This window comes from Ursus americanus, chromosome 15, assembly GCF_024610735.1.
Source record: "Ursus americanus isolate L20-20 chromosome 15, mUrsAme1.1.p, whole genome shotgun sequence".
In the NCBI taxonomy this organism is placed as follows: domain Eukaryota; kingdom Metazoa; phylum Chordata; class Mammalia; order Carnivora; family Ursidae; genus Ursus; species Ursus americanus.
The window spans coordinates 29,887,427-29,909,262 of NC_142141.1; the positions used below are offsets into that span (position 1 = coordinate 29,887,427).

The 21,836-nt window shown below is 36.7% G+C and overlaps 1 protein-coding gene across 1 annotated transcript in view; it reads left to right on the forward strand.

The window, feature by feature from the left end:
- The window catches only part of EMB (embigin), a 47,110-nt gene extending 25,475 nt beyond the window's left edge, over positions 1–21,635 (forward strand). The window contains exons 4-10 of the mRNA XM_045787399.2: positions 1,163–1,346; positions 1,577–1,665; positions 9,788–9,915; positions 12,085–12,364; positions 13,127–13,160; positions 16,364–16,418; positions 16,997–21,635. Of these exons, the coding sequence (XP_045643355.1) occupies positions 1,163–1,346; positions 1,577–1,665; positions 9,788–9,915; positions 12,085–12,364; positions 13,127–13,160; positions 16,364–16,418; positions 16,997–17,014 (788 nt within the window). The 3' untranslated portion in view covers positions 17,015–21,635. The remainder of the gene's footprint in view (positions 1–1,162; positions 1,347–1,576; positions 1,666–9,787; positions 9,916–12,084; positions 12,365–13,126; positions 13,161–16,363; positions 16,419–16,996) is intronic.
- The last annotated feature ends 201 nt before the right edge of the window (positions 21,636–21,836 follow it).

A 21,836-nucleotide genomic window follows, 5' to 3' on the forward strand; every position in this document is an offset into this window, starting at 1 on the left:
TGTTTCTTTCCCTTTTCTAACTTATCTGTTGAAAACTCCGGATCGTTCATCTTGTCGAGTTTTCTCACACTCTAGATTCGGTCGATCACTTTCATAGGGTGCCATTTAACATGCTTTTCCCGCCCCTATATTTCCTGTAAACTGGTAGTTGGATCTAGAGACTTAGTTTCAGGACCCTCTTCCCCTTTACTTTTTTTTTTTTTTTTTGGACAAAACGATTGCCTAAGTAGTGTGTCCGGGAGTGTTGCAGCGGCTGATGTAAGCTGCCGAGATCCGGCGTTCACCGGCAGTTAGAGCACCATCGTGTCAGATTCCTAGAGCTTCTTCACTTACTAGCTGGAACTGTGTGAAAAGAAGTTTTCCTCCGCTATTTTCTGGTTACCAGTGGCACATTTAGTGTAGGAAGAGCAGTGTACCTGTTTAATATTGTCCCTTTAGTTACTACTGCTCAAAAAAAAAAAAAAAGAAAAAAGAAAAAAAACCTGGCTCTTAGGTGTCTGCCGTAAGTGGGATATAGATAGCTATGTATTTATATATGGATACATGACCTCATGGCTTAGTACTGGAATTTCAAATTCAGTGAAAATTCAGAAGTACAGTATGAGTGTTTGAATTGTGCCATTCATCTGTATCTTTATCCAATCCCTGCAAGTTTTTAAGGATGAAGACTAGGAATGACAGAATTAGTATATCACACAAAGCCACATTTTACACAAAACGTTCTTGTAATGACTACAAATAATACGATTCCTTAAAGGAGTCAAAGCAGTTACTCCATTCTGTCCCTTAGGTTTTGTTTGTTTTCAGAGTTGGAGTCTTTCTATACAGTCAGAGCATATGGCCCTCCTTTATACAGTGCTCTTTCCCCTATGTCCTTGTCAGCTGGAAATTTTAAGGAGATGAAGATTATAGCCTTAGGCTTTTGCTCTTCTGGTAACGTAACAAACCCTTTCTTCCGCTGTGACTATGAAAGAGAATAATAAAGGGAACCAGATCTATGTCGACAGAGGAATAATTCTTCAAAGGAATGTTGCATTAAGAAATTGTTGATAGAGCATTATTATCGATGACTTAAAACTGCTTTCTATATATTGGGTCTCCCCTAAATGTAACTTTTACAACATTTTTTTTGTTTTGTCTTGTGTTCTTTTGTGGCTAATAGAACATTCCAGTGAGCCCGTGGAAAAAAATATCACTTTAGAACGACCATCTGATATAGAACTCACATGCCAATTCACAACATCTGGGAATGTGAATTCAATAAATCCGACTTGGAAAAAAGGTGATGAACAACTTAAGGGTTACCGCGTCACTGCCACAGGAAATATCCTGCATACCCAGTACAGGTGAGTACATAAAATTTAACCTGCATGGCTCGATGAAATTCATCAACTTCTAAACATTTGTGATGACTGGGCATTCTTTCCTTTACAGTCTCTTGAAGGTTATGCTAATATTCTAATTTGCATATTTACAGAATTTTTCTATTTTAGAATTTTGATTAAATGCTAAGTCTTTTTCATTTTTATCAAGAAGTGTTTTGAGAACTAAGCCTATATTAATAAATTCTCTTTAGGTTTATCATCGATAGTAACAAACAAATGGGAAGCTATTCTTGTTTGTTTGAAGAGGAAAAGGAACAAAGGGGCACATTTAATTTCAGAGGTTAGTACTAATAATTTATAGAGTAATAACTTCAGCATTGTATTTTTAGAATTCTCAATCCCCGAATTTTTGAATTACCATTACAATACTAAACATAATGAGCTGGAAGAAAAATCATATACTTTCTACTGAATCTTAAGTGGTGACCTTAAAAATGGAGCTTCCCAGTCTTCCTAGTGGTAGCATTTGCATTTCCCAATCGAGTCCCACTCTTGTCCCTCCCCTAGCTTAAAGTGAGATTTCAGGATGAAAGTTGGGGCTGCCAGGTTATTTGTTACAGTCCCTTGAATTTATTTGCTTATTTATTTGTTTAGCCCGCTAAACTCAGAGCTTTTATATACTGTCCCTTTAGGTGTCTGATTTACTGTACCCCTGGACTGTGAGACGATGCTTTGGTGTTCTGTACAGTGGGTCCGGGACTTGGGGGTTTTAGTGAATCCATAAAATTTAAAAATAATACGGAGATGCACAAAGTGTTGCCTGTTTTTGCTCTTCTCAATTAAGGACAAACCCCAGAATACAAGCCATAGCTCTTTCCCTGTGGAACAAGAAAAACTAAAGTCAGAATATTTTACTCTGTCATTAAACCAAAACTGTAAAGGTCTCAATCTCATAATAAAGACTAGTCACTGAGCTGGATACTTATCTTCATGAAAAACCCCTATTCTGTGATAGATTAGTGAACCATGGTGTCCATGCTGGTATCTGGGAAATGTGGTCTGTTGCCCTATTAACTATTCTGGGCTTTGCTTCACATTGATTTCCCAAGGTACACGAGAAATTGTTCTCTATTTTTCCTGAAAATTGTGAAGTCTGGCTAGCTGCCCTGACAAAATATGGATATTGCCTCCAAGGCCCCATCAAGAGCAGAATGGCCTGCTGCAACAGTATCATGATTTAAGGTGGTTTGCTCCTATATCCCTCCCTATTTTCCCTCTGTTCTCACAGACTCATTTCCTTCATGTGGTTTTGTAAGTGTTCCTACTTGGTAAATATAATAAATCCTTGTATTTATGCAATTTGGTCTTTGCGAAGGCAGAAACTATTCCCATCCTTTACTTTGATCATGTGTGTACATTCTCTCTTAACCTCCTTTCCTCTGTTTGCTTAATTTAATTTAGTGAAGGATAGATGCACTGTATATTTCCTGCCCTTATTCCCTTCCTTCCCTTGTCTTTTTCTTTCCTTCCCTCCCTTCCCATCCCCCTCCTCCCTTCTTTCCTTCCTAATAGCTAAAAGGATATTAAACACATGCACAGACACATTATCCTCTACTAAACATTTTATTGTGTCTCCTTTAAATATGTAAAGAAGACCTGTAGATTTTGAGGGAATACTCATCAAACCTTGAGGCTTTAGGTGATTCCAGGAGATTCAATTTTAAAAATTGCTTTCTTCCCCATCTAAATAGGACTGTTTTCTAGAAATATGTACTAGTTACACCTGTTCCAAGTTTAAATATTGAATATATTATGCTTTTTCCTATTAGCTCTCATATAATAAATTACTTAAATTATTTTTTGGCCATAATCGGTCTTGCCTCTAATGTGAAGATTGACAGAAGCATTTTACTTTTCAATATACCAATACATTTAATGCCCTATGGTCTTGGAGAAAGCCTCTGGATTCCATATCTATTTTGAAATGACTAGGCTGATTCTGGCTGGTGTCGGGAGCACAAACACTGGCTTAGGTTTGAAATCAAGTGCTTGAGGAATGCAAAAAGCCACTGAATATTTACTGTTTTTTTTCTTTTCAAAGTTTTCTTAAATTAGTTTAGTTCAGTTTATTAGTTTGTAATGCCCACTTAACATTAATATAACTTTTAAGTATGTACTATGTCTCAAAGACATTTATAAAATTAATAAGTTGGGCCTTTCCAGATCTTCTTTGGTGAAATAATAATTTCCTGTAATTCATCTAAATTGAATATTGCTTGGAGAAATAATTTCATTTGATTACAATTTAAAGGCATCTGCAGAACAATTCATATTAATTATTTAATTAGATCTATAAGGCTTATAGGATGGCATCTATTTTTATAAATATCCTATTATATTATGTCTCCACATGACTTGCTTATGGGTTTTCCTAAGAAGAAGGCTAATTTTTCTTAGCAATCCTACAGTTGAGTGTGGTTGAAAAGCCTTTTTTATCCTTTATTTTAAATTCAGCCAAAAAAAAACCCCCATTCTGCCATTGACTATGAGTCAACTACTGCATGAGCCTGAGTCCTTGGAACAATTCATCAGCAAAGCCCCGGCTTCTGCCTTTATGGGAGCTGGTTGATTTATTACTACAAGATTTAAAAGGGCCTCAACATCACTGATTAGTACAATGCAAAAACTGCTGACTTTTTGTGTTTGGCTGTTGATGGCGGTACAGGAGAGAGAGCAAAAGTCTTGCTGGAAGCTTGCAACATGCCGGTGATTACTTTTCATTCAAGATAGAAGAGTGGTGGGCTACAATGCTTCTCAGTAGCAGGTCAACTATTCTGATGTAGTTGCTGAAAACGTCTATAACATTCATCAATGTTAAAATCTCTTAGTAGAAAGATGCAGAAATTTAGTTGGTGAAGGATAAGTGATGGCACATAGAACTTTTTAGAAGTCATGGTAAGATTTTGATGGTACCAAGTGCTGTGAAACCTCTCTTGGCCTAGCCATCCGTCTTCACTAGTAAGTATCCAAGGAGTCAAAATACGGAATAGTACTATAGTAGAATCAGTTGGAACTTCAGCTTCAAGCCCCGGGGTTGAAGTCTAGTTAGTTGTCTTTGTGTGGAAGAATCTTTTCCCTAATTTGATTGTACCTAAATGTCCTTGAGCCAAAGTGGCCCAGGCTGGTTTGTTTCTAGTTCATGATATAAATCTCTAACTTTACAATTCCATACAGCTTTTACTGTCACCAGGTAGATCCTGGACCCCATCTTAGACACTATGTGAATCAGCAATTTCACCATCTTCAAACTTGGATTCTCTCAATCCCAAGACTCTCACTACTCCTGCCTTATCCAAAGTTTCAAAAGGTCAAAAGAACACATTAGAATACTGTATCACTGTGCTTCTTTGCATAAATATTTCCAAACATAAGTAGCAGCCCAGAACCAACTGGGACCTCTGGAGAAGTTCCAGCAAACGAGTGTTTCCCGACCATGGTGCATTTTATAATTTAGCTCCACACTGCTGTTATCAGCCATGGAAAGCAGAGCAGAGCAGTGGCTAATGTCCTCTTGACCATTAATCTAGGGCTAGTCAAGAAAATAGAAGTTTGGGTTTGTTTCCCTGTGGCATCAATCACTAAGTCAGCACAGTCTGTAGTCTATCCCCTGATCTTAATATTTCATTGGAATAGTTTAATAGCATAGCCCTATGTTCCTCACCCAAACCCCATGAAATATCCAACATTTTCTTGAAAAGCCCCTTTCAGCTACCCCTCATGCTTTTTAGTCTGGTGCCTCTTAGAGGCTTACTGAAAAACTGTGTAGCTTCTGCTATGTTTTCCCCCCAAATGTTGCCTTTCTTCTACTTTTGATTCTTAGCCTATGGGTAGATTCTAGTATTTTGATCGTATTTCAATACACATTTTCCTGATAAAGCATGACCTAATTAATTTCCAGAAAGAGTCATGCAGAGACAGAGAACTAGGGTAGGTATCTGGGATTGGAGATCAACACGCTGGGAAAGCAGAAACTGCCCTTGACTAGTGGCCAACACAACCGGTTTCAAATTCTGCCTTCAAAGCAGTGTTTGTTTCGAGGCAAGCCTCACCTGGTTCTAGAAGTAACTATAGCAGACCTGCACTGTTGGACAATGGTGCCAGATATGGACCTGTTGCACCTTTTCACGTGGAGCTCAAGAAGGGTGGCTCTGCTTCATCTGAGGTTTGGAAGGAACTTGGTGGCTTCAGAAAAGAATCCTTATTTTAGCCAAGCTTGAATCTCTGCTTAATCTGCAGGTCTCTAGTTGAGGCCTCCCCAAAAGTAGGGTTGACCTTTCCAGGAGCTTCTATGTTCTCTATACTTCATTTAACGTTTAACAATAAAGCCACACCAGGTGTTGGGCATACTGGAATGAAGTATGACTAGGACGTGGTCTTGAACTGATAGATTGATAATGTTTTGTCAGGAGGCCCTCGAATAACTTCCTTCTCACTTGGTCTAATCAATCCTTTTCCCAACAAAATCTCAAGTAAGGAAATATACACAAAAAAAGGGGACACTAAGGCAAAGTAACATTTTATTATTGGCCAGCCTTGGCCACGAACATTGCTGAAATTCTTGGAAGGCTTTGCCTCATGGAAGGCTTCTTTTTCCTCAATGAGGTCGTACTAACCTTAAGCCAAAGCAGAGCCATGAATTCCTTCCCAGCCCAAGGTCAGTTAGGTCTTTACTCCTCTAGACAGGAAGATAACACCCTCCTGAGCCAGGAAAAATATGCTGAGCATGAGGCTGAGTTATTTATACCTCCAGATTTCTATCCCTCGAAAAGAGGGCCCAGTCAGTGCCCTGGACCATGACTAATCCAGGATAATCCTCCTCTCTAGGACTGGAAAACTGGAGGGCTGAATGAGAGGAGGGACTTTCTAGTGAGGTCACCAGGTACTTCAGTGCACAGGCCACTGCTCAGCCTTTAATTGCCACCAGCTCCAGTGTCTAGTGAGGAAACCATCTACCGCAAAAACAAACAAACAAACAAACAAACAAACAAACAAACCAGAATGGGGGCGCCTGGGTGGCTCAGTCGGTTAAGCATTTGCCTTCAGCTCAGGTCATGATCCCAGGGTCCTTGCTTGACGGGGAGCCCGCTTCTCTCTCTCCCTCGGCCTGCCACTCCCCCTGCTTGAGCTGTCTCTCTCTCTGTCAAACATTATAAATAAATGAAAAACAAAATCTTAAAAAAAAAAAAACCAAAATGAAATATTCTGTGGTTCAGCATAATTTAGGCCTGTAACATTTTGATGCTGAAATTTATTGTCTTGTTTCTCAAGAACTTAAAATATAGTTACATTAATATCGGGACAGATGGTCAGCCTGTTCTCTTGGATCCTAGAGTTGCTTCCAGTTTTCTTGTATTGGTTATTTTCCTGCAGTAGACTGCTATCTGGGTCCCCGGATGAGCCCAGAGAGGATAGCCACAGACTGCGGAAATTGAACAAAAGTAGCTTGACTTAATAGGGAGAAGATTTACATGAGAGACACAGTCTTTACTTTTATTTAAAAAAAATGCATGTGGATAGCAGTTTTTCTCTTATTTAAAAATTTCACTCATAGGTATGTCAAAGTATCAGTTGCTTTATTCTGCTTTTTCTTGTTAAAATCAGTATGTGGTGAATGAGCCCTTTTCTTTTTATTCTCAGATTTTATATAATATGTTAAGTTACTATTATTCCATGTGTTTTTTCTGCTCCATATACTACACAGGTGTGGAAACAAGATTTTCTTTTTAACTTTTTAACCAGTTTAATTTCTTGTTATGGTAAGGAGCAGTCATGTGGCACCCTAACTTAAATTTTAATTTATACTGAAATTGTAATCCTCACACAAAAATCTTATTCAGCTGCTTTCGCCAAGTACTTGAATGTGTGTTTCAAGCAGTGGAATTTGTTTTACAGCTTCACTAAGTTGTTTAATAGATCTTTTAATAGAAGGATCTCAAAGCTCCTTTTTCTTCTTTCTTTTGGGCCTTGTCTCCTGGGCATTCATCCCCTTGAATTTTTCATCATTTTACTCTTTTAATCTCCTTTCTCACATGGACAGGGTGGTCTATAAAGGATTCAGTTTGGAGCCTTACCCATGTTTTGGGGTGTTTTTTATGTGTTCTGCAGTTCTGAGATGTATTCAGATGAATTTCCAGTTCTCTTTTTTTATTCTAAGTCTTATTTCTTCTCTGTTCCACATGACTGGCTGACCTGGAAACCATTCTTGCACACGATGATGACCTATCCCAGTAAGCTGGCTCATGACCTCTATGTAATAAGGCCATGGGCATTACCAGTTGTAAGAGAGGTCAGTTAAGAAGAGCGGGTACCGGTACATGATCAAAATTTTGTGGTGTTTACTTTGCACCAAACACTTTATTTATTATGATCTCGGTCCTTTACTACAACATGGCAGGATGGGTCATGACCTACCTAAGTCCTCAACGTTAGTAACACTGAAACTGTAATTTGAGTGTATGTCTTTCCTGGACCCAAATCAGTTCTTTGTCACATCATTGTCACATTGTGCTGACTTCTTTCAAACACTTAATGATGTGACCTTTGAAATGGACACATATTAACCACATATTAACTAAATATCCCTCAGCCTGATGGTGACTGATGGGGAGTGTGGGACACTAGTGGCCTCAGTCAAAAAGAGTGCTCAGGATATCTCCTGGCTGGGATGTCTTAAATCAAGGTAGTCACATGTGCTCCCTCTCCCTTCTCTCAGGAGTGCCCTAGTGGTACCTAACTAGGTCTTCATAAAGTATTAGTGGGTGATTATAAATTCTGATCAGCAGTTCACAGCTTTGGTTAATGTAAAATTGTAGCCCATTCTGTTTCATCAAAACACGTTTCCTTGGTTATGAAAAGTGTGAGAACAATTGATTTACAGATTGCTCTATTATCTTTTGTATGAATTACTCGAAGCATTTATGCTGTCATGGGTGACATACCTTCCTCTTAATTGCATCTCTTTTTTTATTACCACTGCCTCATTCAACAGCAGCAGCCTTGATGAAGGAGAGGGTGATATGTGCGATTGTATTTAGGCACATTTTATTTATTTTTAAAAGATTTTATTTATTAGAGAGAGAGAGAGCACAGGTGGGGGGTGAGGAGGGGCAGAGGGAGAGGGAGAAGGAGACTCCCTGCTGAGCAGGGGCCCCTGAGACCCTGACCTGAGCTGAAGGCAGATGCTTAACAGACTAAGACACCCCCTTTAGGCACATTTTAAACAATAAGGAAGAAAGACTTCCCACACCCATCATTGTAACCTTAATCACCTGAGGACAGAACCCATAAAGAAATCCTATTCTCCAACCCTATTTTTACCACTTCTCTGGTAAAAGTCAGAATTTCTTTTCTAGTCATTACCAATTATTTCCCCCTTACTCATCTTTCTGATTCATACATCCAGCAAATGCCCAATTATCTTTGGGTAGTACAAAGCCAAGAGCACTTAAAAATGTATTTAATCTAGAAACCTAACTTTAGTACTTAAACCTGATCTTTCTGTTTCTGCCCTCGCTCTCCCCAAAACAAAATATAAACATAGGATAACAAGTGAATATCAAGCAATATTTATAAAATTTGTCAATATAGCCTTAAAAATTTGGACATAATTTTATACTTTCTGTTGCCAAACAAAAAAGGAAAAAACATAAAACTAAAAAACTGCTCAAATGAGTAAAAGAAAAAAAGTAATCTTTGTTTTTCAGTCTACACTTCCAGTATAAGTGCACACACAAGTATATCCTTTGAGGTCAATGAGAAGAAACTGATTCCACCATGGAGCTGTTGGCTGTCTTTATTGCTTTGCTTATGTTCTTATGTTTTAATTTTCTTTACCAAGTTATTCATATCCTTAAAACTTAATTTTTCTAAATTCAGTGGCCATTTTTATTCTGTTACTAATGGCACCTCCCTCAGACTTTCTTAGGAAATATATCATCCAAAACAAGTAAACAAACAAAAAAAGTAGAAGAAGAGTCATAAATGGAGACAACAAACTGGTGGTTGCCAGAGCGGTGGGGTGTGGTGGGGGAAATGGACAAAATGGGTAAAGGGGAGTGGGAGGTATAGGATTCCAGTTATGGAGTGGATAAGTCAGGGGAATGAAAGGTACAGCATAAGGGATATAGTCTATGATATTATAATAGGATTTCATGGTAGGTACACATGTGAGCATGGCATAACATGTAGACTTGTCTGATCACTGTGTTGTCCACTGGAAACTAATGTAACACTGTGTGTCAACTACATTCCGATTTAAAAAATAGTTCCATGTTATGTGAAACTACAATTATGTAAAGAAAATCATATTGATGAGAAAATGAAAGGAGAATTTGTCTTCAACTTGAATACATTTCCCTATTCAAACTCTTTCAGTAACATATATTTCTCTGAATTTTTGTTAGTCCCTGAAGTTCAAGGAATAAACAAGCCATTGATCACATATGTGGGGGATTCAACTGTCTTGATATGTAAATGTCAACACTGTTCTCCTTTAAATTGGACCTGGTACAGTAGTAATGAAAGTGTACAGGTAAGATCATATTTCTGTGATTTGAAGAAAACAAAATGAAAACTTTTATTTCATAAATAATAAGATTATTAACAGACTCGGAATTCCTAGGACTATGTGTACTTCTGTTATCTTACTATGTAATATGTCTTCATAAAGAAAGAACCGTGGCGTTGTCATTTCATGTTTTTAGCGTATTACATTATACATCTGAAGACACTTTTAATGTTTTAACTGGTACTTTGTTTTTTAGATTTAGCAACTTATTTAAATTTTTTTAAAGGAAGTTATAATTAATTTTTAGTTGATGAGTTTAGAAATAGCCCTAACAAAAAGATTCTTTTTTCTTATTCCATGAAAGTATCTAGAAAAAAAGGTAGTTTTCTTTTCCAGCTTCTGTCTCTGGAAACATTTGTGAAAGAATGCAATACGGTGGTGCCATTTGAGAAAAGAATGAAGATTTGGTAACTTCAACTTAGGTCTTGGGTTTTTTCAGTAAGTGTCATTGGCCTCTTTTGGCCTTCCAGAATCCTAAGGGAAGCCAAGGACTACATTCCTATTACAGAATTAATGGCTATTCAAAGAGCTGATAATAAGGAAAACATGAGAATTCAGAAAATCACTTCTCACTCTCTTTCTTCCTCCCAAATAGCCTCTAATAGCAGGGAAATTTAGGACATTGTCCTTCATGGGACACCTGTCTATTGCTCTGGTACTAATTAGCATTGAAATTAAAGTCCTGCAAAGGCAAGCTGTAATTCTAGGAGGGACGGACAGTATGAGACAGTGTAGATCTTACAATGAAATACTACGTTCCTTCTTAGACAGAACTGATACCACCATAGACTGTTGAAGGGAACTGATTCTGTGATAACATTGGTTAGACTTTTCAAAGAAAGCTCCAAATCACTGAGGAGTAGACTTAAACCATTAATATTTCTGCTTATCTTCTTATTGATGATTAGGAAAGGCAATCATTTTGTGTAGATATATATTTAAAAAACATGTATATAAATTTATAAAGATAAATATCAGTTGTAGTACTTGAAATAGCCTAACTTATTTATATGTGATACGAGGCAAAAAATAACCTAAATCTAATTGTATTAAACTCTTAGAATGTAGTCTGTGCTTCTCTCCATTTGCTATAGTAATTTTCTCTCAATTTGGCCCTAAGCATGGGTCATGTTACGATGTGAGGGAAGTGTAGGGAAGTGGGTACAGGTCACAACTTTAAGTCAAGTGTTTTTTCAAAATGTAGACCGACCATCTGCATTGGAATCACCTGGAGTGCCCATTAAACATGCATTACTTTGATTTATCAGCTTCGAGTTAGGGTACGTTTGAACAAGCATCACAGACAGTACTTGTGCACAGGGAGCCAGGTTGCTATAATGGGGGGGTGGTGCAAATAACAAACTCACAGACAGTTCTTCATCAGATAACCTCCCAGAATATTTGTATGCGGATTAGTGTTATTGAGCAGTGTAGTTGAGTGATAGCACAGTGAAGGCATCAGATGGCCCGAGAATATGTTTTAATTTAAACGGATTAAATAAATCAGCTCCAAAATAGCTTAGTGTGGCTGTTGAGAGGCTGGGGAACATCCAGTGAATCTCAGAAGCCAGCTTGCCTGAGAAAGAAAGAAATTCAGATATGAGAAGACAGGTGTGCAGACAGCCACGTATACCGGGCTCACAGGGGATTTCTACCATTCCCTCTACATCATTTTCGAAGGCCTGGAGATTTCATCCTCATTTCCGGTCTGAGGAACTCACAGTTTCAGCAGCCAGTGATCTTCCTTTGTAGGAATGATCACATCTAATAGCTTCATTAATTCATTAATTCAGGAGTTGATTTGTTCTGTGCCTGATCTTGTGAAGGAGGAAGTACTTTGAACAGCTAGTCGGGGATTAGATCGAGAAATCCAGATGGCTGAAATTTTTCTGTATCTTTAATTCTAATATTTACCCATGATGACCTACACTATAGTATCAAACACTGAGTGCTTAGCACTTAAAATATCCCTTCCCTTTGCTACCTTTGGGAGATGAAGCTCTTAGACTCTGTTATGTAAACTTCTCATAAACTTTAATATGCCTTATAGCTTTTGCTCAAAACTTGATCATTTAGGACATGTGTCTTTTAAGCAATATGATAGGAATGGGTTTTAATGTTTCCTTATATTAGGTTCCTGTTGATGTTCGTATGAATGATAAGTATGCGATCAATGGAACAAACGCTAATGAAACAAGGCTCAGGATAATGCAACTTTCAGAAGCCGATAAGGGATCTTACTGGTGCCATGCAGTGTTCGAGTTGGGCGAGAGCCAAGAACGCGTGGAACTTGTTGTGCTGAGTTATTTGGTGCCGCTCAAGCCATTTCTTGGAATAGTTGTTGAAGTTGTTCTTTTAGTGTCTGTTATTCTGTTTTGTGAAATGTACACCCAAAAGAAAAAGATGCACACAGGTAAGGTTTCTTTTTTTAGATAATGTTCTTATGTTATGACTTGATATAGTGGCTTTAGAGTTTGGGGGAAATATTAAACTTTTGTTATTTGGAGGGGTATTTATTTAATATTAACGGTGACAGTGCTGTGAACTTATATTGATGGTCTTTGCTTCCTAAAAATTTTTAGTATGAAAATATACTTTTTCTCCTTTTGCTTCTGTGTTACTTGTACCTAAACACCAAATAATAGGTGATATGTGCTTTGGTACTAGAATATTAGAAGATTCCATGATAGCTTAACATAAAAGATCTCAAAGACAGTCTTTCACTTAGATAACTCACTTAAACATATTTTGTCCAACGCTCTGGAGTTCTTATAAAAGAGACATTGTTTGGTCAGTTCTCTATTTTTGTAGCATGTGCTTGATCGATTGCAGGTTGAGAAACCAGTGGTACCCTAAGAAAATTTATCTTACATTCTGTATTCTTCTCTGATTTTTACTAAATTTTTAGTAACTTAAAGAATTACAAACCAATCAGTCTGATTTTGAAAATCCCAGGCACTAGACTATACTTGATCAAAATTGCAGGTAAGGTCTGGAGAACAGGGAAAGAGGAGAATGTGATGGATGTGCAAGCATCTCACGTAGTATGTCTCTCTCTCGTTCCAAAGAGGGAAAACCACACCATGCGTTCTTAACATGGGGAAAGTTGAATTCAATATACATGCTCTGTAAGAATAATAAACCAATCTTAATAAATCCCTCTTTTGTTACACAGATGATGGGAAAGAATTTGAACAAGCTGTACAGTTGTAAGTATTATTTTTTACAGATTAATTTTCACTTGAGTAAAATACAGATAAATATGAAATTGAACAAAAAGTTTGCAGTTAGACTAGGTATTTACCCCAAAGATACAGAGGTAGTGATCTGAAGTGCACCCCAATGTTTGTAGCAGTAATAGCCAAACTATGGAAGGAGCCAAGATATCCATTTTTTAGAGGAATAGATAAAGCAGATGTGGTATATATATTCAATGGACTATTACTCAGCCATCAGAAAGGATGACATCTTACCATTTACACCGCCATGGGTGGAACTGGAGGGTAGAGTATGCTGAATGAAATAAGTCAATCAGAGAAACATAATTATCATACGGTTTCACTCAGATGTGGAATATAAGGAATAGTGCAGAGGATCATAAGGGAAGGGAGGGAAAACTGAATGGGAAGAAATCAAAGAGGGAGACAAACCATGAGAGACTCTTAACTACAGGAAGCAAACTGAGAGCTGCTGGAGGGGAGGTGGGTGGGGGGATGGGGATTAAGGAGGGCACGTGATGTGATGAGCACTTGGTGTTATATGCCACTGATGAGTTACTGAAGTCTACATCTGAAACTAACGATGTACTGTATGTTGGCTAATTGAATTTACATTAAAAAATAGTTTCCAGTTAGGCAAAAACACAAGAGTGTATTATGTGTGTGTTATTTTCTGTACACATGCATGTCACGGAGAGGCATGTGGAGTTCGCCTGTCTACATTTGGTCCCCCCCCCATTCATTTTTTACCGCTCTGTGCTTCAATTTCGTCAGCAATAAAATGGCTTTAATGATAGTATTTGCCTTATAAGGCTTTTGGATTAAATGATATTCTGTTTGTAAAAATGCTTAGCATAGGCTTTGATGCACAGAGGTATTCAATAACCATAAGGAAGTATTATTTGTGTAAAGAAAAGCAGTATTTCTTAACCCTGGCTATGTTTTGGTCACTTAGAATGTTCCTTAAAAATACAGTTGCTCAGACTTTACTGGATCTCCTGGATCAGAACCTCTGGGATTGGTATCTGGGCACCTGTATTTCTTTAAAATGTCTATCACTGATTCTCTCTCATATGGAAAATCGCTGGCCTAGAATTTTATTAGTCACTATTTTTGAAAGAACACATATTGTGCCCTAGGTTCTTTTACAGCCCCTTTGTTCAGAGTGGAACATGAGGAGGGCTGAGAAGAAAATTATCAGGGATATAATTTAGTTTGGTGAAGACGGGAGTTACTAGTTTCTCTAAGCCAGAGGACTGAGCTTGGAGTCCAGTGATGGAGGTGCCCAAGATTGGGATGAAAGTCTGAGTCACACAGCCAAGGGCTGGACCAGGAAAACAAGATCAGATCAAAGCAGCTGAAAGAAACGTAGGAAATGGAAGGTTTGAGCAAATACAACCAACGCAGAATGGCATTTAACTTTATCTTCATCAGCCACCACCAGTTCTGAGGTGTGGTCTCTCGCCATTGTGAAAGAACAGGAGTGGGGTGGACAGCTGTCATTCAGATATTCGTAGACATTATTCAAATAGTTATTTTTACTCAGTTCATATATGGCAGGTAAAATAAATCAACACGATAGGAGCTTCTGAAGTAAGGGCATGAAATAATTATATCAGGAGTTCCATAACCTCCGATAGGAAAAACAAAGCCAAACAGTGTTGTCTTGGCATAAACTCTTACAGTTGGAAGGAGACTGCACCTCTTTCTGGTGAACTTGGACATCTTGTTTATAGTGCTTTGTGAATGTTTATCTTTCTGGCTCCCAGGTACTGATTCCCATTCTTATACATGGAGTCATATAAAAAACAAGACAGTTGTAGCCTTACCCAAATGCTGTTGTCCCAGCTCAGCTTCCCCAGTGTTTCTGGCCCTTTATTCCCCTGCAGTCACATTTGGAGGCTGCTCCTGTCTCCGAGGATTCCGGTTTGTTAAAGACACACTCTGAAACGGCGGCACCAGAACAGTGTGGAGTAGATGTACCAATACTTAGTTTTCATTTATGTAGCTTACCCTCATTTAAAAATATTTTTAAAATATTTTTTTCTAGAATATTTTAGGAGCAACGTCAGACTGATTCAATCTATAGTATAAATGATTTGCTTTCTTTTATTGATAATTGGGATAGTGTACATAATATTCTCTACCCTGTACTGTTCACAGAGAGTGCTGGTAGTGTTTATTTTTTGTTTATTTCTTATTTCAATATTTTTAGATTTAATACAAGTATCAAGGGCACTTGAACTCATTTGCAGCAACCTTTTACCAATGTTCTTTTAGAATTTTTAGTTAGCAATGCACTTTTTTTTTTTAAAAGTAATCTCTACGCCCAACGTGGGGCTCTAGAATTTTTAGTTAGGAGATAAATTTTTCTTGACAGTGTGTGTGTGTGTGTGTGTGTATAAAATATTATATATATATAATCATTACGTTTTACATATAACGCTTATATGTTTAGATGCCAGGAAGAGTCATAGAGTTTCTTGATGAAAATAAATCTTAAAAATAGTACTAAATGTGTAACATCAAAACAAGCCTGTCACTTCAACTATTTCAATGAGGAGCTCATTTGTTTATCTGACCACTCATATATTTAATCCATATAATCTCATCTGCCAGCACCCCCCCCCCTGCCAATTTGGATTAGGTGGTTGAATTTATTATCTGGTGGTGATAGCTTAATGAGCTCAGGCCTCCCCATAACACCTGGAAGGGTATTCATTGTGCACTCTTATTACCTAGTTTAGTCATTCTTGTCTTAAGAATCTGAAGGCCGCATTTGTAGCCTTGCCCTGAGACACATGTTTAACCTCTAATTCATTGTAATAAACATGTCAGATTACAGCACCAGTATCTCACATGTTGGCTGAATTTCTGATTGGCTATTATCTTGCAGGCCTCAAAACTGCTCACAAGTTATGGTCATATACCCAAGTCCTCACTCATGCTGGGGGAGAAGCACTTCTCCCTCTGTGTAAAATAAACAGGACTGGTCACTGTCCTCTGTGGCAACAGTTCTCTAAGCAATGGTAGAAAAACAAAATCAACATTATGAGTAAAACATTTTTAGGAGAAATGAATTGTCTTTATTGACCTTTTACATTTTAACCTGATGGCCACAATAGAGAAAATGTACTGACTTGATTTAATGTAATATAAATATCTAGTGATTTTCCTTTTTGTTTTCTGTACAGGAAATCAGACGATAGCAACGGCATAGAAAATAATGCCCCCAGGAACAGAAAAAATGTAAGTTACTTCCAAATGATATTCCAAATAAAAGGTAAAATCCACTATACATAGACTATTATTCCAGCTACGTTTTTTAGTTTCACATGAGACCTAATCATTCACATGTGTTTGAATATAGTTGTTGAGAATATTATAGGAGAAAATATATAGTTATACAAAAATAAATGACATCTTTTTTCTATCAGAGAACATGTAGCAACCAATCTAAAAATAAATCTTGCACTACCGATATATATGTGTATATATTTGTCACCATGGGCTAGTTCCTTTTCCTACTTTTCATGTAGTTTTTTTTTCCCCCTCTCTTAGGTTTTCTGGATTCTCCTTTTTTTATTCTCCTATACTCCCATTTATTTGGCATGATGAACAAATCCATAGTAGCTTATTTTCTTTACTGATTAGAATCAAAATTTTCATAGTTGATCAACATTTTTTTCCAAAGCATTTAGAAAATAGATACTGTTAGTTTGGGCAGTGATTTAGATCACTCCTTCCTTTAGCTCTGCTAAAGTGATAAAAGTTATAGAACAATCAGGACATACTAATTATGTTTCATTATGCTTTATTTAACTCAGGAATCTGTGAGCCAGTGAATGAGAAACGTCATGTCAAGAGTCATGGGAAGATGTACAGTTTGTACTTCAGCTTTGTTTATGTTTCCTGTTAAGAACATCTGAGTTTTTATTTTTAAAAGGATGACAAGTTTATGCAATATGCTCAGCAGTAGCTTTGTAATAATATATGCTATCTCAGATCTAAAGATATATTTTCCTTCTGTAATTATTTTACATTAAAGCAAGGTAAATTATATTAAATATGTTCTATGAGCTATAACCCAGGATAATTAATTTCATCTTGGTCATCAGGGGATGCACAGAAGAGATACCAGCAAAACCAGTTAATACTACATAGAACTAATGTCGTTCAAGACCTGTTTATAACCAAAGAATTCATTAAAGAGAAAACTTTTGCCATTTGCCTTAAAAAGTTTTTTTTTCCTCCAATCATGCTTACTATGTTTAGAGATATTTGTAATAATTTTCATGTAATGTTCACCCTCTGTCATATTGGATAAAAACATCTTCAGTAGGAAATGAATACTTTCTGCCTTTGCTAATGATTTACAATCTCCACAAGAAGAACATACTTTTCCTCCACAAATACTGGTTTAAGGAAAGGAACTATAACCACATACTTGCCCCAAATCTCCCATCGCCACAAAAGCGTGTTTCCCACCCTTTGTTCTCCTCATCTCCACTGCTTTCACACACCAGGCAAAAATGACTTTTAGTCTTTATGTAGAGCATTTTTTAAATGCTGTGGGTTTCAGATTTCGTAAGTTGCACCTGGTGTTGATGCTGTGGGTACAGGTCCATGTAGTCATAAGATAGCCCTGCTACAGGGATGCTTCTGTGGTTCATGGTTTCCTGGTATCTTTGACTTGATATCTGGTGTCCTGATACCCATGGGTGGCTAAATATCTAAAAATGCATTATTAGTGCTTTATAGTCATGATTCCTTTGTTTGAAATCCAGAAGTACTAAAGTACTTCTGTGTTGTTGCAGATGCCTTAGAATTTTCTTCAAAACTAGGATAATTTCTATTGCATGTATAACTGAAACATTTTATAAAATCACTGTAACCAACACAAATGAAATACGAATAGGCACAAAACATTGTCAGTGGCTCTGAGTAGACTATTAAAATCATACTACAGTATACTAGATTGGGTTGAAGACAATGATGTGAAGCCTGCTGGGTGTCCTTAGTGCTGGTGGGTCCAGTATAGCAGAGTTCAGAATAATCAGAAGCCAAAGGGGAAGAGTTTGGGATGGTGGCAAGGAGCCCACAATTTTTGGTGACTAGGAGTTCAACATTTGGAGAAGAGGAGTTCAATGATTTGGGTAAAAAATACCCTATAGAAATGTACACTATGTACTGGCTGAGAAAATAATAAAATTGTGGTAATGAAAGTTGTAATCTATATGACATCTTAACTAATGTTAAAAAATATTACTAATAGGAATAATACACATAAAGTGGTGACTTGGAAGCTGCCCATGATTTTGTTGCAGCACTCTTTTGTGAAAAGCGTGTTAACTATACCTGCACATTTTATTGAACTAGAATATATCCCTTAAGTAATGGCAGATTTCATTTTATTCTTAGTCTCAGAGCCATAAGCCATGCATTGTATTGGTTTAAATCATTATTTGATAACATTCTCTTGGATGGTATCTATACGATGGCAGACAACCAGTCAGTTCATTTAATTAATATAAACAATTTGAATTCAGTGAAAAATTAGACCTGTTATTTGACTAAATCCAATTCAAAATGGTGTATTTATGATTGGGTATGTATAAAACCAAAAATAATCTGTAGCTCATACGCGGTATGTACCCTTCCATTTTGCCGCACTGTTTAGGCTAAGATATTTTTTCAAGCAAGAGAAATTGCTGCCCCATGGTAAAATAATCTGAAATATTTGTATAGTAAATTGAATTTTTAAGTGTCAATGCTTGCTGTTTTTCCTAGCAAAGGCAATTCTTTTCAGTAACCTTAAGCAGAAAAAGTACTCAGAAAATTAAAGTTGAGTTTTGGCTTTTTAGATTCTCTCTGGAGGAACTTCTGGAAAATTACTTCAGACTCTTAGATTAAAAATGGAGTGCTTTCATTAACTAACCTCATGTGGAAGATAAATGGATTAACTCATAATAGCCAATTGTAAATTGATTGAAAATACTAAGTAAGCAGAAAAGCTGAAGTAGGAAAACTGCTCCATGTTTATGTATTAGACACCCTGGGAAATTCTTTTAATCTTTCCAGCTAACAGGGTTTTGCAGAATAAGTAGATTTAATGTTTTAAAACTCCCAGATACTTTCATATTCAGTTTATATTTTAATGTAAATCTTCTCCCATTTTATCTTTCTCTTTTTCCTCAGCCTCTGGTTACTCAGGTCAAAACCCAGAACTCATGTTTTCTTCTTCTCTATTAACTAAGACTCATTAGTTATGAATCTTTGTTTCTTTGACCTTCTCATTGCTCATTGCACCCATTGCCTCCCCACCGCACTCACAACTGCAACAGCAACGGTCTTGATTTTCTTACCTCTGTCTCATCATCTCTTAATCCATTTTTTTTTTTTTGATTTTTGGTTTACTGAATATCTACTATACTACCTTACAGAAAATGAATTTTTCTAATTGAAAAAGGCTATGCAGTGAATTAGGGACTTACTCCCTATTGCCATCATTCATCTTCACGTGGGAGTAAGTTCAAGTATGTGTTCTGGTATTAATTAAAGGCACAGTGACCTACTTGTAGCATGCTCTGAATTAATATTTATTGGATGAATGAAAAATAGATGAGTGACTCAATTATTTTGGAATCTTAAATTATACATATTTACATGATAGCTACTTTAATTCACATTAACTGTGAATATATCCTATCTAGAGAAAAAGAAAACTGGAACTGCCTATCTTCAATTCTGTGATATTTAGGAATGTATTTGCACTGAATCTAGAAGGTCAGTTACATGCCGAATTGAGTTCTTCATTGAGAATATATAATATTAAATAATAATAACTGACATTTGTCAAGTGCTTAGCAGTGACAGGCACTGTACTAAATGCTTTGACATGTTACCTCATTGAATTCCCACATCGCATCATCTATGTTACAGCAACTATTATTATCTGCTGTATTAGAGAAGAGAAAACTGAAGCTTAGAGAGATGAGGTATTTGGAGCTGGGATTGAAATCCAAGGAGTCCTTCTCAGGAGTCTAGGTTTAACAACCATGTTGAACAGCTTAAGCCTCTACTTACTTGCGTCTTAGAAAATGAGGCTATTATCTCTATCAAGCATCTTTTAAAAAAACTTTTACTCTTTTAGATGGTCAGTTAGATAAGATCCACAATCTTATCCTTACGTCTTGTATGACCTGTGCTAGGGCGTACTGTGTCCCCGCAGTGGTGTGGAGAATCATGATACCTTTGTTCATTTGGAGAGGCTTTCTTTCTTCCGGTACCCCCACCACCACCATTTTACTTCTCAATAGCTAGTGTGACTATTAACTTTATCATCCAAACACTGAGAACGAAAGAAGGTGCTATGTATGTATCGTTTCACCAGGACAACAGACAGAAAACGGACCTTATGGTCACATTTTCAGTCGGCAGGGAGGAGCTAAGTACTCTGTGGATGTTCTAGCCTGGGCCCAGCAATAACATCTGTAGCAAGTTTGAATGATAAACAGAAATTCACTGTCAGGGAAAGAACTATCTTTAGAAAATGCCAGGTGAGGCTCACTAGAGAGAAATGTCTAGAATGAGACAATTCAGTAAGCTTAGAGATTTATTACTTTCCAAAAGTAATATGATTAAAATTTATTATCACTCAAAAGTATGATTCCCAGTCATAAGAGAAGTTGGAAAGAAAGTCATGTTTTTGATAACCTGTGAAATGAACTGGACAGTTCTTTGCACTTGCTTATGTTCATGATTAATGTGTCAGAGTAATACCCATGTGATTCTCAATGAATCAGGAATGCCTGATTACGCTTTTACAATAAAATTTACTTAAAAATCAGAGAGAATCACTCATGAATAACATTGTCAAAATTACTTATAGTCACACGATTAACTTTTATAACATCTATATTTCTTACTCTCTCATTTTCCAAATGAGAAAATGCTAGGGCAACTTGTTTAGGGAATTGGTTAAGATCTATATATTATTTTGGTGTGTTATCTATTATGTTTAAGAAATTTGTTTATAAAATTGATTTTGCTATTTAATTTTGTAATTAACTTCAAGAATAGCACAAATTCTTATTTTTCTAAGTTTTATTTGATAAATGAAAATATTAGACTTATCACATGTAATTATGTTATTTAATACTACAAAAATGTCACAAAATATGATTATATTAACTGCTTTTGTATGTCTTAAGATAAAAATTTGACCATAAACTTTACTTTTTTAAAAAACAAGAACCATGGGGGGCGCCTGGGTGGCACAGCGGTTAAGCATCTGCCTTTGGCTCAGGGCGTGATCCCGGCGTTATGGGATCGAGCCCCACATCAGGCTCCTCTGCTATGAGCCTGCTTCTTCCTCTCCCACTCCCCCTGCTTGTGTTCCCTCTCTCGCTGGCTGTCTCTATCTCTGTCGAATAAATAAATAAAATCTTAAAAAAAACAAACAAACCAAGAACCATGGATTTATTATGACATATTTCCTAATAATTTTAATATTTTCTTTTTTTTAGCATATGTGTCTAAATTCTACTTAATGCCTTTCTGTATTATGTAAATAGCACAGAAAATATCTGTATTGGAATGTTTCAAAAAAACTTTTGTTGCATATAATTCAAAGACTGTATCTAATACGCAATTAAATTCAATAAA